The 16,385-nt window shown below is 41.1% G+C and overlaps 3 protein-coding genes across 3 annotated transcripts; all 3 read left to right on the top strand.

The window, feature by feature from the left end:
- The first annotated feature begins 1,201 nt into the window (after positions 1-1,201).
- Positions 1,202-3,092, top strand: LOC104425253 (NADPH-dependent aldehyde reductase-like protein, chloroplastic). The gene is given in 3 exon segments (XM_010037893.3): positions 1,202-1,487; positions 1,490-1,722; positions 2,555-3,092. Coding segments are annotated over 3 exon segments (789 nt in total). The 5' UTR covers positions 1,202-1,340; the 3' UTR covers positions 2,964-3,092.
- Positions 3,093-3,638: 546 nt separating this feature from the next.
- LOC104425252 (NADPH-dependent aldehyde reductase-like protein, chloroplastic) lies at positions 3,639-4,963 on the top strand. The gene is made up of 2 exons (XM_039305731.1): positions 3,639-4,324; positions 4,417-4,963. Exons 1-2 carry the CDS (start codon positions 3,954-3,956, stop codon positions 4,823-4,825), a joined length of 780 nt encoding a protein of 259 aa, XP_039161665.1. The 5' UTR covers positions 3,639-3,953; the 3' UTR covers positions 4,826-4,963.
- A 3,905-nt stretch (positions 4,964-8,868) lies between these two features.
- LOC120289801 lies at positions 8,869-12,430 on the top strand. The gene is made up of 5 exons (XM_039305155.1): positions 8,869-8,949; positions 9,098-9,184; positions 9,319-9,522; positions 10,131-10,274; positions 12,050-12,430. The coding sequence occupies exons 1-5, from the start codon at positions 8,869-8,871 to the stop codon at positions 12,428-12,430; spliced, it is 897 nt and encodes a 298-aa protein (XP_039161089.1).
- Positions 12,431-16,385: the final 3,955 nt, after the last annotated feature.

Here is a 16,385-nt window from a genome sequence, read left to right as displayed (position 1 = left end):
ATCAGTTTGGGACGAGAATTGCGTTTGGTAAAATTTTTGTTCCCGGGAACAGATTGGGAAGAGAATTGAGAATAAAAAAAAAAGTGTGATTCTCCGTTTGAGAATCAAAACAGTGAAAGTCTCCTTCTTCCCTTCCGTTATCCCGCGATTGCCGTCTACCACCGCCTGCCGTCGTCCGCCGCCGCCGTCCACCGACGGTCGTCGTCCGCCGGTTCGGCGAGGCTCGGCCTCGGCGGTGGCTAGGCAAGCCTCACCAGCCACTGGGCGAGGCTTGGCCTCGCCAGATCGGGCGAGGCTGAGCCTCGTTGGTGGCCAGGCGAGCCTCGCCCAGCCTTATCGAGGCTTGCCTAGCCACTGGCGAGGCTCGCCCAGCCCCGCCGGTGGCCAGACCAGCCTCGCCCAGCCCCAGCAAGGCCAGCTTGGCCATCGGCGAGACTCGGCTGACGAGGGCCGGTGACGCTCCGTGAGCGTCGCCGGCTCTCGTCTGGCCGGTCGCCGGTCCGATGACTGACCACATGAAGAAGAAGAGGAATAGGAGAAAAAGGAAAAAAGAAAAGAAAAAAAAAAAAAAAAAAAAAAAAGAAAAGAAAAAATGAAAAAGTAAAAAAAGTTATTTAAAAATTAAAAGAAATTGATTTGGAACAAAATCAATTAGCACAGTATTAAATGCAATTCTATTCCAGAATAAAAAATTTTAGACAGTTACCAAACGCGTTTTTTTACTCAAAATGAGTTCTCAAGAATAGAATAAAAAATATCATTTCTAGTCAGAATCGGTTCCCGAAAACATAATCGTTACTAAATGTGTCCTAAATGATTTTTTTTTTTCAATTTGACATTCAAGCGAGTCGATGAAAAGTTTTGATATAAAAATGAGAGTTCCACGTAACTTTTGATACTTTTAATTTCGTTTTGGCTAACAGGACCAGCCTCTGCGACCTCCACTGGGGCGGCCTCAAATTTTTACCTGCTTATAAGGAGCAGGATCAGTGCTTTTTGGTCGTGTTCAATGAAATGTATGAATCACAACCACTCGGACGAAATGTTACCGAGGATTATCCATGATGGGTTTGTTGGTGGTCGCCATCGTGCTTCCAGAGGGGACTATTCTGGTCCCTTAAAGCTATTCAAAATTCCGGGACCCGCCATGAAAAGAAAGCTCGCTGTGACTTCAGTCCCTGCGCCACTCTCAAGGAAACAAACGTCAAACTGTCCATCATTTCGCCTAGATATTTTTTGGGCTCGTTCGTTTTGCTTGGAAAAGAGACCGCTTTACTTGTAGATCAGTAACCCTTTCACTTCCCCTACATCTTTCCAGCTTCTTCCCTCTCTGGAACTCCATGGCCACGACCGCCGCCACCGCCTCGGAGCTCCCTCTGAAAGATCGGGTGGCCATCGTCACCGGCTCCTCCCGCGGGATCGGCCGTGCCATCGCCCTCCACCTCGCCTCCCTCGGCGCCAAGGTCGTCGTCAACTACACCTCCCCGGCTCCTCCGCCCAGTCCGACGCCATCGTCGCGGCAATCAACTCCTCGTCCCATGGCTCCGCCGTCTCCGTCCGCGCTGACGTCTCGGACCCGGACCAGGTGAAGTCCCTCTTCGACGCCGCTGAGGAAGCCTTCAAGTCGCCGATCTACGTCCTGGTGAACTCCGCCGCCATCCTCGACTCCAAGTACCCCACCATCGCCAACACTTCCGTCGACGACTTCGATAAGACCTTCAGGTGATGGCTCTTTAAAAAAATGGGGTTCGTGTGGGATCGATTCTTTGCTTTTCGTTTGGAAGCTGCTAATGTTTTTTAAGAGTTTGCTTCTAATTCTAATAAAGAGTAGAGCGGCAGAGAGATGGAGATGGTTGCTCAGGCATAACCGGCCAAATTTTTACTCGTTTTATTCTTTTATTCCCTAAAAAAAAAAAAAAAATTCTACTCTTGATAGCATATGAGTGGCCATGGAGTAACTTTGGAATAGAAATAATTGTTTCTGGAAATAATTTTTGAAACAAGGCACTCTTTTCCTTTTTTTCCTTTCATCTTTCTTCTTCTCTAGCTGGTTATTGGGCCTTGGCAGTACTTTGCTGAATCTAGGGGAGGCTACCTTGCGCTACCATCAGTGAGGCTGCCTGAGGTCGGTAAGGTTTTGTCAAGGCTTAGGGACTAACTAGAGAAGGAAGAAGAAGAGCAGAAAAAAAAAAAAAAAAAAAAAACTTAAAAATTATTTAAAAATTTAAAGAAATTTTATATCATAAGAAAAATTGAGGATGATACTAAACGTATTTCAGTTCATTTTCTATTCTGAAAATAAAAATTTTATACAGATAGAATCAGAAAAAAATATTTCTAAGCAGAAATCGTTTTCGGAATAGAATAGTTATTAAAAACACCATTTCTCGATGAAGTTTTTTCTAAAAATTTCTCATAATTTGAGGGAATAGAATAATCACATCAACCAAGTCATTGAGTTTTTATTTTTATTTTTTTTATTGTTGTGATGATTTCTCGCAATGATCAAAAGAATATTTTTAGATCTGATGATTCTTTGCAATGTCTTTCACAGTGTCAATGCAAGAGGGGCATTCTTGTGCTGCAGAGAGGCGGCGAACCGGCTGAAGCGGGGCGGTGGAGGCAGGATCATAATGCTGTCCACATCAGTGGTGGGCTCCCTAAGGCCGAATTTGTCGGCGTACACCGCCTCGAAGGCGGCTGTGGAGACGATGGTTAAGATCCTGGCCAAGGAGCTCAAGGGCACCCGCATCACTGCCAACTGCGTTGCGCCGGGCCCCATTGCAACCGAGATGTTCTTTGCAGGGAAGACTGAGGGGATGATCAATGAGGCGATCGACCTGTGCCCGCATGGGCGGCTCGGCGAGACCAAGGATGTCGCCCCTCTTGTCGGGTTCTTGGCCACTGATGCCGCGGAATGGGTCAATGGACAGGTGATTAGGGTTAATGGTGGATATGTGTAGGTCGATTGATTCAAGCTCAGGACTATGTCATTCTTGTATTAAGGACCGCCTGAAATTTGTGACTTTTGCTTTTGGAATTCTCTGTCTCTTTCTGTCTGATTGGAAAGCTGATGCATCAGTTCTTCAAAATGGTCTGAGGCAAGGCCGAATCATAAGCTCCAATACTCTGGAGATTACGGAATCGATTAAAGCTAGTTCATGCATAACTAGGATCAAAATCTCTAGCGCCGAGAGAGTTGACGATAACAGTATTCTTCGTGGGCGAATCCTTTGACTAGGTAGAGCTTCAGCAATGAAGGATTCTGCAGCAAATGGACAGTAATTCATGAGTAATGCCTTGCATGGTCTTTAATCTGTTGTTAATCTGATAAACTCCATCAACCATGGCATACAAATTAGAATTAGATACAAATTAGAATTAGATAAGGCTCAAATCACTGCAAAAGTACAACGCTTGGGCTCGAAATGAGATGTATCGTAATCGTTCCTGTCCACGATATTGTCAACGGTCGAAGATCACGTGACACTTTCCCTTGCTGCTTTTGCGCAGGGTCAGTCTTTCGTTACAAAGTTTCGGAATGGGTCTTGTCGGACTGAACTTCTGATGTACTGTGCGTTCTGGTCGTCAGGTTTTCGGCTTGCCACGGCAGCGGCAATGATAAAATAATGGAAGATTACTTTTCCAAGATATCGTCATTTGACTGTGAGCCGATCATATAGTCAAGGTAGGAGTCGATTTGGTATTGGATTGCTGAAGCAGAAAGAGTTTTCAGGCTAAGAAGTTCTGCTCATGTTAGAATATTCCCGACCCAGTCATAATCCACTTTGAAAAAGAGGCACGAGATTGGTACACGTGACCGGATTCGATTTGACTTACAAGGTGCAGTTCGTTCTATCTACGGCACTTATAAGTTATAACCGGTCCAGGAAAATGTTTGAGCTTTCCTATCACTCTGCAATACTTCTTTTGAGCTCCATCTGAGATCCTCCATGGCCACTCCTGCCGCCGCTGCTCTCCCACTCCGGGGTCGAGTGGCCATAGTCACCGGCTCGTCCCGTGGCATTGGCCGAGCTATTGCGGTCCATCTCGCATCGCTCGGTGCAAAAGTCGTCATCAACTACACCTCCAACTCGGCCCAAGCCGATCTAGTAGTGGCCGAGATAAATTCTTCATCTCCTGATGCTGCGATTTCAGTCAGAGCCAATGTTTCCGATCCCGAGAGCGTCAAATCCCTGTTTGATGCAGCTGAAAGCGCATTTGGCTCGCCGGCGCACATCCTCGTCAACTCCGCTGGGGTCATGGATGCTGAGCATTTCTCCATAGCTGACACTCCCGTGGAAGAATTCGACAAGATCTTCAGGTATAATCAGAGCAAGTATCTGCAAGATCATATCCCTGTTTCCCTTCACTGTATGTAAGATACTAATCAACTCTCATGTTCATAACCTCCAGCGTCAACGCCAGAGGCACGTTCATCTGTTGCCGTGAGGCGGCGAATAGGCTGAAACGTGGCGGCGGCGGGCGCATCATACTGTTGTCGTCGTCCTTGGCCGTTGCCTTGAAGCCTAACTACGGAGCCTACACGGCCTCCAAAGCCGCGGTTGAGACGATGGCTAGAGTTCTCGCAAAGGAGCTCAAGGGGACGGGCATAACCGCGAATTGCATCGCGCCGGGGCCGATTGCGACTGAGCTGTTCTTCGCAGGGAGGAGCGAAGAGTACATCAAGGGCGTGGTTGAGGCGTGTCCCCACGGTCGTCTAGGAAAGGCCGACGACGTCGCTCCGGTCGTCGGGTTTTTGGCTTCCGACAGCGCCGAGTGGGTCAATGGACAGGTGATTCCAGTGAACGGTGGCTTTGTTTGAGTTGTTTTTTTTTTTTTTTTTTGAGCAAAGCTTTGTTTGAGCTGTTAAGGAGATGGTGATTTGTAATTGCTCCTTATATCAGGCGGAATTAGATCGAAATCGAACGGTAATCATGAATTAAGAGGGCAGAAGTTTCGATTTTTGGCATGGCTTGCGACTTTGGTCTAGTTTTTTTTTTTTTTTTTTTTTTTTCGAATCTTTTTTTCGATTTTCAGTCTTTGTTCAAGCTATCGAAGGTGGGCTTTCTCAAAAGGAGCATCGTTCGAGATTTCCTTTCTTGCTTGCTTGCAGTTAGGATCGGCTCAAATGTTACGACTTAACTCGGTACTTGTAAGATTTAAAGCATTTATCGAGGCTCATTCGATTATTGAGGAAATTACCAAATCTTAAGCTTATTGAATTTGTGCTAATTTGATCATAAATTTTTCAATTTGGTAAGGTAGTCTCAAACATTTTGACAATTTGTTAATGTAATCAATTTGGTCAATTTTAGTTAAAACAAGTGAGGTAAATGTTACTATCTTACGTGAAATGGTTGGCACTAATGTGGTTAATTTTTATAAATTTTAATCATTTTTCCCTTTTTTTGTTGCCAATGACCGGCCATCGGTCATAGGTGATGATCAACGAAGGTTGGCCTTGCCTAGGCAAGGGCGAGTGCTAGGTAAATCCCCTCTGCTCAGATCTAGTGAGGACGAGCATCGATGAGAGTTCCTTGCTGAATCTAGCTAGGCGAGGGTTGGCCTTGCCAGCCCCCATTTGTGGCGAGTGATCTCATCAACCATTGCCAAAATGAAAAGGGAAAGAAAAATAATTATTAAAAATTTGTTCATATTAGCATCGGTTACGTGACAATGATTTTCAACGGAAATGATTATCTGTTTTTTTATTTTTTTTTAACGTTGAGATGATGGTGGGGGAGTAAGAAAGGGAGGCCGAGCTACTCCTCCTTGAACTGGGCCGTGTCTTTATGGGCCCTTTGTACTGCCAATTTCTCTTGAAAGGATTCTTTTTATTGTGAGCTTCCTCTATGAAAATTACTCGCTCCTCTTATGGCCCTTCTCTTAATTAAAATTCTTGGGCTGCATAATTTGTTCTGCCCAATCACACCTATCTGAAAATTGAATAAGCAAGTTGGGCTCGGTTTATGAGACTTGGGCCTCGTGAATTAGGCCACTCTTCGATTTTTGGGGGGGAAAAGTGCCAAAAAAGTCCTAAACCTTTTTTTGGTGCCGATTTAGTCCTAAACCTTTTTAAGTTGTGCCAATTCAGTCATTTCCGGCCAATTTTAGCTGGATTTTGCTGATCGAACGCCGGCTGGCTGACGTGGCATGATCGACGCTGACGTGGACAACTTTTAATAATATTTTAATATTTTTTAAATATTTTTAAATACTTTTAATTTTTTTTTTTATTTTTTTATTTTTCCTCCAGCCGGTCGCCGAGGTTCGGCGACCGGCCATAAGCGACCGCCGGCGAGGGCGAGGCTGACCTCGCCGGATCTGGCGAGGTCGAGTCTCGTCGGCCATGGGCGAGGGCGCCGGCGAGGGCGAGCTTCGCCCATGGCCGCCTCGCGGATCGGGCCATGGGCGAGGCTCGCCTCGCCGGATCTAGCGAGGTTGAGCCTCGCTGGCCCTCGTCGGCCATGGGCGAGGCTCGCTTCCAGATCCGGCGAGGCGGGCGAGGGTGAGCCTCGCCCATGGCCCGATCTCGCGAGGCGGCCATGGGCGAGGCTCGCCCCGCCGGATCTCGGCGAGGTCGAGCCTCACCGGCCCTCACCGGCCATGGGCGAGGCTCGCCTTGCCGATTCGGCGAGGCTAGCGAGGGTGAGCCTCGCCCATGGCCCGATCCGGCGAGGCGGCCATGGGCGAGGCTCACCCTCGCCGGATTTGGCGAGGTCGAGCCTCGCCGGCCCTCACCCATGGCCGGCGAGGCTTGCCCTCGCCGGATCGATGGCCGGCGAGGCTCGACCTCGCCGGATCCGGCGAGCCTCGCCCATGGCCCGATCTCGGCGAGGTCGGGCGAGGGTCGGCGAGGCTCGACCTCGCCGATCCGGTGAGGCGAGCCTCGCCCATCGCCCATGGTCGGATCCGGCGAGGCGGCCATGGGCGAGGTTCGCCCCGCCGGATCTCGGGGCGAGGTTGAGCCTCGCCGGCCCTTGCCCTCGCCGGCGATCGCCTCGGCCGGTCGCCGGGTCCGGCGACAGTCTGGAGGAAAAAGACAAAAAATATATATATTATTAAAAGTTATCCACGTCGCCGATCAAGCCACACATCCGGCCGGCCCGTTAGCAAAATCCGGTCAAAATTGCTGGAAATGACTGAATTGGCACAACTTAAAAAGGTTTAGGACCGAATTGGCACCGAAAAAGGTTTATGACTAAATTGGCACAAAGACAAAAGGTTTAGGACTTTTTGGCACTTTTCCCATTTTTGGGGCATAGATTTAGGCCTTGTTTGATAAACAGCCAAACAAAAGTAAATATTTTTATTTCATTGTTATTTTTACAGAAATCCATTTGGTAACGTTTTTATCCCAGAAAATAAATTTGGAAGAGAAGAAAAAGTACAAAAAAGTTTTTTTTTTTTTTTTTTCGTTCTTGGAACAACTCAAGAGTCATACCCAAACCATTTTCCTCTAGCGCCGCTGGCAACTAGCCAGACAAGATTCGGCAACCTCTCTTCAACACCCACTCACTGAGAGGTTGGTGTCACTCGGCCTATGTATGTACATAAATATATTTTAAATTTAAAATATTTAGGACTCGATTATTTTTGAATTTGATAGACTTATGTGAAATGTTTAGACTTTTGTTACATCTTTTACATAAGATTTAAAATTTAGAGCTTCTCGTGCAATTGTCTCTACCGTAGTGGAGAGACGAGCAAATGGTCAACATGCATTATCCAAAGGAAAAAAAATGGCCGGCATGCATGATTTCAGGGATAGCCTTTAGTCTCCCAAAGCTCCTCTTCAATGAGTAACGCTTCCACTTGATGCGGCTTCTGTATTTGACTTGGCCTGCTATAAGGATAGTTACTGTTTTCAAAACTTCCCTGAACTTTAGCATTGCTACACAACAACCCCTTGAATTTTGAAAAGTTACGAATTGCCCCCTTGAATTCTGTCTTAGTGCTTTTGCAATTTCATTTATTATCGGAAAAAAAAGAAGAAGAAGGGGAAAACTTAACAGGTGGCAAATAATAGAAAAATAGTCATGTGACAGATTGGTTGTGAAAGAGAAAATATGATAGAAATGCTAAGGAATTGATGTTATTCACATAGTTAAAAATCGCATGGGACCAATTCTCATCCATGTGGAATTGCTATTCATTTTCTTAAGGTCGATTGATCAAAACCCCTTGAACGTTAACACCATTGACGGTAGCCCTCGAATTTTGAAAAGTACGTATTGACCGCTCTCAAATTTGGCACCACTGGACAATAGCTCGTAAACTTTGAAATATTGCAAATTACACCCCTCCCTCGTGAAATTCAACTTGCGTTGCAGTCACTAGTTCGTCCTTCTGCGTTGCCGTTAAGTGTTACCTAAAAATTGATTTAACTCATTTTTCTTGACCAAAATAAGCGCTACTAATTTTTTTATACAAAAATGAACAATTCCATTTTTAGATAACACTTAACGCTTATGTTGACAAAACTAGCGTCCATAACAAATCAAAGCTTAGGGGGTAATCTGGAACTGTCCAATTTCCGGGGCCAATTGTGCAAAATGCCTTAGTTTTTTTTTTTTTTTTTTTTTTTTTGCAATAGTGCGAAAGTTTAGGGGGTCTTGAGTAAATATCCCCAAATTTAGGCTCTTTACATGCCACTTAGGTTCTTCCGCATTAATTCCTCCCATGCACCCGGGCATTGACCCACCTATAGAATTAATCCAAAAAATAATTATAACCGTCTTAAAAAGAGTACACTGTACGCTTTATTTATATGGAGACGTTGCCTAAACAGCAAATGTGACTATCCTTATGCAACTGAAAATGAAACTTGTGCTATTGCTACTCATGTTTTTCAGGGTTTCTGACATGGCAAATGTTTCAGAAGATGAATTAGAGCTGGAAAGACAAGTTGAAATCATGAACAAGCCAGCGGTCAAGACATTTGTGGTAAACATACTTTCCAAACCATTTGATGATTCTCCACCTCCGAATTTGTTTCTTTTTTCTTTTTAATGGAATCAAAATTTACTTAGCTGAGTCTCAAGTGAGCTTTTCGCTATGGGAACCATTCATCGGGTTTAATGCTCTTATGAAGGGAAAGGAAGGGGATATCATTGATTGTGTTGATATTAACAAACAACCTGCTCTTGATCATCCTCTATTGAAGAATCACAGAGTTCAGGTAAGAGTTCGTCAAAATTTTCTCCAAAAGTGAAGCACAACTACGATAGAAGAACAGGTTGTTCAACCTACATTTATTTATTTTTTTACATTATTTACATTGATTCTGGTTTATTTGGTTTTTCCTTTTTGCAGGTGGAACCCAAATTACATTTTAATAGGTTCGAGAGATTTTCTCCAAATGAAAAATTTGTAAAGTTTAGATGGCGAGAACCTTGCCCTGTTGGAACAGTACCCATTTCTCGAGTAACAAAAGAAAATTTGAGAAGGGCAAGATCTCTACCTAAAATGCCGTCTATGGCGGCTGTGGAGCATGATGCTATTGCTTCTAATCAACATGTATGCTCTCTCTCTCTCTCTCTCTATGTCGAGCTCGAGCCACTCTCTCTCCGTCTTCTTGCCGTGGCGGTTTGATGATAAAGCTAATTTATTGTTCTATAGGATTTCTCAGTGCAATTAATACTACACCAAAGTTCAATGTGATTTGCAAGTGAAGTAAGAACTTTCCCCGCTATAACGAGGTAAAGAAATCTTATAATTTTGCAGGTGATTTCTTTGAGAGAGGATGCGATTGAAAACATTAAATATGGATGTCATGGTGCAGTCAGCGTCTACAATCTAACTGTTGCTCACGATCAATTCAGTTCGCATAATATGTGGATTGAAACCGGTCCTCCGGACCATATTAGTATGATTGCAGCCGGCTGGCAAGTATGTAAATTTGTATTGATATTGTGAATTTATGATTAAAAAAAAAATCAAAGAGCAATCTAATAAGGTTGTTTTACCAGGTTGCTCCAGGATTATATGGCGATAATCTTCCTCGGCTTTTCACCTATTGGACAGTTAGTTTAAGAACAATTACTCTTGCCTTAGTTTAACACCTCATTTCCAAAACCAATATTGAAATTAGAGGTAACTCGGACTGATTCTTTTTACTTTAACAGGGCAATGGCCATCGAGACGGGTGCTATAATGTTTTATGTCGCGGCTTTATCCAGATTGATAGGGAATTAAGCCCTGGAACTCCTATGCGCGCTGCTTCTACTTATGGAAGGGATGTTTTTGCGCTTGAAATCCGAATTGATCAGGTAAGGTTAGCCTTATGGTTGTTAACATAATGGCTCTTATTTTGTAATACGAATGTATGAAGAATAACATTTCTCAACCTAATTAGCCCTAAACCTACTGTACGGGCGCAATTCAATTATAAATTTTATAATTTTGTCAATGTAGTTTTAATCCTTTGTGCGAAATTTCATTGTAAACCCTTTTGTCCAATTATTGTCAAAAATTGCCAAGGTGGCGATCCATTAGTTGTTCATATCAGCATGCCACGTAGGACGTTTGGCGATGATTGGACATAATGTCAGCAATTTTGGTAGCAATTGGCTGGAAGGAGTATGTTGGAATTTCATGCAAAAGTTTAGAATTATATTGGCCAAATTGAAAAATTTACGACTAAACTAACATTTGTATAATAGGTTTAGCACTCGAATCATTGGAAAAAATATTAGATAATATGAAAAATAAGAAATTGATGAAAATCTATTGAAAAAGAAGAAAAATAAAATAAGATCAAAATATCTTAGACATGCAAGTACTTTTCTTAAGGATAAAAAGTACAAAACTCAATATGATAAGTTCTAGCGGTTATTGTACCAAGATACAACAAACTTTCATTTTTTATTCCGAACAGATAATAGAATGAACACGAATGATGTTATGTGTACAACTAGCAAGAAAGGAAAGATATGTAAAAAGAAGAAAAGATATTCTTGTTATGTATATCACTTTTCAATTCGTAGGTAAAAGACACAAAGAGCCATTTTCTATTGTCGATTCTAACATTTAATCGAAGAAACGTTATAAATCCATTGCAATTACTGGCAATATCACTATGAAATCATTATAAGACTTCACAAAACTACAATAAATTAACGATGGACAAAAACCATTACATATCAATGATAGTAAAGAACCGTTACAAAAATGATAGCTTTCAATATTTCAAAACTTATTGATATATACAAGAATTGGTAATTTTCTCATTATGTGTGCATACATGTAAGAGCATAATAATTTAACAATTCACACTACGTACGTATATCATATACTTTGTTCTATATGAATGACTATTGCTATTTTTCTTTTTAAATCAAAACTTTCACAGAACCAAGCCTCACCAAAACATGGGGAAAAGTATTAAAAAAGTCTTAAACATTTTGCATTGGTACTAATTTAGTCCTAAACTTTTTAATTGGACTAATTTAGTCCTAAACTTTTTGCATTTAGTATCGATTTAGTTCATTCGGCCATTCTCTATTGGAAAAGGCTGATGTGGACTCTAAGTCACCTCTGGTCGGTGTTGCCAGCGCTAACATGGATGTCGGAGTGCGAAACTACGTCGTTTCGCTTTAAACAATTAAAAAAAGACTTTTTTACACCCAAAACGTAGCATTTCGTTTACCCTGAAACTGAAGACGCTTTGCCCATGATCTTTGCCCAAAGCACACCCAAACCCTATTTTGATCTCCCCCCAAAATTCTTCGCAACTTGCTCTAGATTCAATCTCGTCTTCCCAATTTCTTAAAGCCAAGTTGTTCTTCCACCAATCGCCTTCATTAATCGAGCCCCTTTTGGTTGAGGGCTTCATCTGTCACAATTCCAGACTCGCCCATCTTTATGGGTGAAGACCCGATTCGCCCACAATCTAGTTGAGACCTGACTCATCCGTCACAATTGAAAAGTTTAGGACTGAATTGGTACCAATGTAAAATGTTTATGACTTTTTTGGTACTTTTCCCCCAAAACATGTATAATATCCAGACTATTGAGCAAGTTCCTCTTTTTCTCTCTTAACCAGGATAGAGATACTGGAAACTGGTGGCTGCATTGCGATAATCCGGCGATAAACGTTGGTTACTGGCCAAAGGAGCTCTTCTTATACTTGCGCAATGGTTCTCTCCATACAGCTTGGGGCGGAGTTAGCCTTGCCGGAAGCAATGGAGTTTGTCCCCCCATGGGAAGCGGACACAAGCCCGACGGGGATTTTCGGCACGCCACGTACTTTCGAACTCTCAAATGGGTCAGCGCGACAGGCGACGCCTTGCCTCCTTCACGAAAAATTTCGGAGTGGGTCGATAAATCCAATGTGTATGGCTTCAAGAATCATCACGTTGTGATACGGCAGATGAAGGGCTACACGATTAGCTTCGGAGGCCCCGGGGGTTATTGCGGAGGCTAATGAGCTAACGAAGACAAGACTAGGTGACTGGTGAGCAAGCGAATAAGCAAATCCATGTGTGTTTCCATACCAACTTTGATAATTATGTTGCCTTTTTTTTTTTTTATCGTATTAGTAAATCATCATTTGCATTGTGTGTGGTAAGACGATATATTTTTATTTGAAATAAATAGAGAGATTTGCTTGAATAATGTATATTTGAAATGAATTGAGAGATTTGCTCGAGTGTGCTTCGACTTTGTCATTAGTCTAATAGATATAGATAAATGTAATATTAATCTAAACTTTAAAGGACTTTCCATACTTATTTGTTTGAAAGTAGATTGAAAGACACAATTTTACATGTATTTTGAAAATGTACAGCACTTATATGAATAGACAATTATTGACAGATGCAACTCTTGACGAAATGATTCCGCTCTAATGATTACTTTTGATGCACAATAATTTGTGATCGTCACCACCCTCACTAGAAGGCGGGCGAGGTTGCCACCCCTCGTCCAACATTGCTGAGTATGTTGGAAAACCCCAAATTGAGGTTTAAAGAAAGACCCGATTTGGACCCAAAAATTCTAATCCCTACTGACTCGAACAACCCTAGTTACAAAGGAGTGCCGGTGATTAGAGCCGTTAAACGGGTGGGTCGGGTCGGGTTTGGGTCCCAGTCATTAATGGTCCGACCCAAATTGACCCATTAACCCATTTATGACCCATTTATGTTTAATATAATTTTTTCGACCCAAACCCGACCCGACCCATACCCAACCCATACTCGACCCGACCCAACTCATATTAATAAAATATTTTCATATTTAACAAATTTAGAAAAACTTATTCCTTTGTTTTTTTTAAAGATTATATTATTAAAATACTTCCAAGCTTTTATATATATATTTTTTTTAAAAATTGTATTGCTAAAATAGTTTTATACAATATAAATTTAATGGACAATTTTTATAAATTTTAAAATAATTATTTAAAAAAATCGAAATTTAATTATTATTTTTTTAAATTAAAATTTTAATTATTTTTATTTTATTTTTAAAATATAATTTTCTTTTTCCTTTTTCTTTTTCTTTTTCTCTTTTTCTTCTCCTTCTTCTTCTTCTTTGGCCGGCCGCCGGCCACGACGACGGGGCCGCGGCCGGCCACGGGCGAGCCTCGAGCTCGCGCCTACGCCGGAGGCCTCTGCCTCGCCAGATCCGGCGAGCTCGAGTTACGGGAAGCTCGAGGCTCGCCGGTGATATAGAGTCCTAACCTTCACCGCTCAGTGGGGCTTCTAGAACCCAAATCCTTGCCCGACCGGAAGGAGGAAGGAGAAAGAAAAAAAAAAAAAAAAAAAAAAAAAAAAAAGAAGAAAAAGAAAAGAGAAAATAAAAATAAAAAATTATAATTTCAATTTTTATAAAGTTGAAGAGAGAAGTGAGGAATTATAATTTTTTTGTTTGTTTTCAACCCAACCCATTTAAAAACACTTAAGACCATTAAACATTTAATTTGGTGTGACCCATTTAAGATTTAAATGGGTCATAAATGGTACATTTTAACACCTCTACCGGTGATATAGAGTCCTAACCTTCACCGCAGTGGGGCTTCTAGAACCCAAATCCTTGCCATAACGGAGGACGACATTGACACACCATTGTTGGTGTATAGAGATGGTACCACCACCTTATCTTGCAGCTGCCAGCTGAGGAGAGAGAAGCTCAAGAGACAAGGCCTCGGCATTCATGTCACCTACTTTCATGATCACATCACTAATGAGATAAGACCTAATTTTAAAAAAATTCTCAAACTTTAGGTGCAGTTTCAATTTTATCCCGAACTCTTTTTCGTCTAAAAGAAATCTTTAAATCTATTCTTAAATTTGCACCAAACTTTTTTATTGCAGTTTTCAAAAGTTTTAAAATTCAATTGTATTTTTCGGTATGGGTTTTAGCACTTCTAATATACTTATCCCATTTATTATAAAGAGATAGTAGCCTAAACAAAGAAGAGTACTATCGCTATGCAAGTGAAAATGGAACTTGTGCTATTGCTACTCAAAATTTTTAGGGTTTCTGAATCCAACATAGCAAATCTTTCACATGACTCTGATTTCTAGCCGGAAAGGCATGTTGAAAACATGAACAAACCAGCTGTCAAGACATTTTTGGTAAATATTCCTTCCAAACCACTTTGATGATTTTTTAATTCTCGGTATTTCTTTTATAAATTCTATAATCTATCTAGCCCACTTTCAAGCAAGTTTTTCATTTTCGGAATCCATCCATCACGTATGATGCTCTTATGAAGGCAAAGGAAGGAGATATCATTGATTACATCAATATTAACGGACAACCGATACTTTATCATCATATATTGAAGAACGTTATAGTTCAGAAAAAGGGTTAGTCAAAATTTTCCGGGATGGTCTGCGCACAACTACACTAAAACTTTGGGTCCACATATACTTATTTTCTTAAATTGTTTAGCTTTTATTCGATTTCTTTTCCCTTTTACAGATAGAACCGAACTTACGTTTCAATAGGTTCGAGAGATTTTTTAATTGAAAAATCTGTAAAAGCCGAATTGCTAGAGCCTTGCCCTATTGAGACAGTATCCATTCCTAGTAACAAAAGAAAACTGCATAGAGGCAAGATCTCTACCTAAGTGCCGTCTGCAGCATTGTGGAGCACGATCCTCTTGCTTCTAATAAACATGATCACTTCAAATTAGACAAAATCAGAAGTTTATAATTAGAAAGTAAAAATGCGTTTGTTTCGCGGAAAATGAATTTAAAAAATATTTTCTTAAAAATGATCACTCATTTTACTTGTAAAAGTAAATGAATGAAAAATATTTTCTTGTCCATGAAAATGTTCATATATAAATTTTTGTTGATAATGAAAACATTTTCAATTGACTAATTATTTCAAACAATATAAGAGATTAATTTTGAAAAAGTTTTTCAAATCATTCTTTTTTGGGGAAACGAATGGAGTCCCAATCTCGCATGAGACTTCCACTAGTCACTTTAATAAAGCCAGTCTGAGTTTGGCTCTGACGTCACTTTTCATATAGTTAGGATAAATAAATCCATCAATATCTCATAAACCGTAACGTATATTGTGGTACGGAAACGTTCATCAAAAGTTTTAAACCTTGTATACATAATGCAATCCAATTTTAAACATTCAATCGATTCAATCAAGTTCTAATTTTTTTTCTTTTCATACAAGACAATCAACTCTTACAAAAGAAAGTACTTATGATTGTCTGAGTTGCACTCAAATTTTGCCTATGCATTATCCTAAAATGGCACCTTTTCATATAAATTAGAGGACTTAATCGATAGTTTAGGATTTCATCGAACTAATTGAATATTTAGGACTTGATTATACTTTTTTATATAAGTTTTGGATTTGATGGAGTCAATTTGAAAAGTTTTTTTTTTTTAATGGTACATTTTGTACGTGGAACTTAAAGCCTGTTGTGCAATTTTGTCTGCTGTGGTCTTAGCCATGCGTGATGCAAATGTGGAGAGACGAGCAAATGGTCAGCATGCATTATCCAAAGGGAAAAAATGGCAGGCATGCATTATTACCAGGATAGCCTGTAGTCTCCCAAAGCTCCTTCTTAAATGTGTAACGCTTCCACTTCGGATAATTTCTCAAGACTTCCCTGAATTTTAGCATTACTGCACAATGGCCCCGAATTTTGAAAAGTTACGAATTACCCCCGAGTTTTATCTCAGTGCTTTTGTAATTTCATTTTAAGGCGCCCCCCAAAAAAAAAAAAAAAAAAAAAAAAACTTAAGAAGTAGCATATAATAGAAAAACAGTTGCGTGGCGGATTTGTTGTAATATATATGTAGAAACACACGAAAGTGAAAATATGATAGAAATGCTAGAAAATCGATTAGGACAAATTCTCCTCCATATAGACATGTTATTCATTTTCTTAGGGTCAATTG

The sequence above is a fragment of the Eucalyptus grandis genome, chromosome 11, assembly GCF_016545825.1.
Source record: "Eucalyptus grandis isolate ANBG69807.140 chromosome 11, ASM1654582v1, whole genome shotgun sequence".
In the NCBI taxonomy this organism is placed as follows: domain Eukaryota; kingdom Viridiplantae; phylum Streptophyta; class Magnoliopsida; order Myrtales; family Myrtaceae; genus Eucalyptus; species Eucalyptus grandis.
This window is presented reverse-complemented; position numbering and strand designations above follow the sequence as displayed.

Excerpts from the sequence above, each read along its gene's own strand:
- LOC120289801 (XM_039305155.1), top strand. The coding sequence starts at position 8,869 with ATGGCAAATGTTTCAGAAGATGAATTAGAGCTGGAAAGACAAGTTGAA. Across the intron at positions 8,950-9,097 it reads CAGCGGTCAAGACATTTGTG|GGAAAGGAAGGGGATATCAT; the intron begins GTAAACATACTT and ends GCTCTTATGAAG. Across the intron at positions 9,523-10,130 it reads CTATTGCTTCTAATCAACAT|GGCAATGGCCATCGAGACGG; the intron begins GTATGCTCTCTC and ends TTACTTTAACAG.
- LOC104425252 (XM_039305731.1), top strand. The coding sequence starts at position 3,954 with ATGGCCACTCCTGCCGCCGCTGCTCTCCCACTCCGGGGTCGAGTGGCC. Across the intron at positions 4,325-4,416 it reads GAATTCGACAAGATCTTCAG|CGTCAACGCCAGAGGCACGT; the intron begins GTATAATCAGAG and ends CATAACCTCCAG.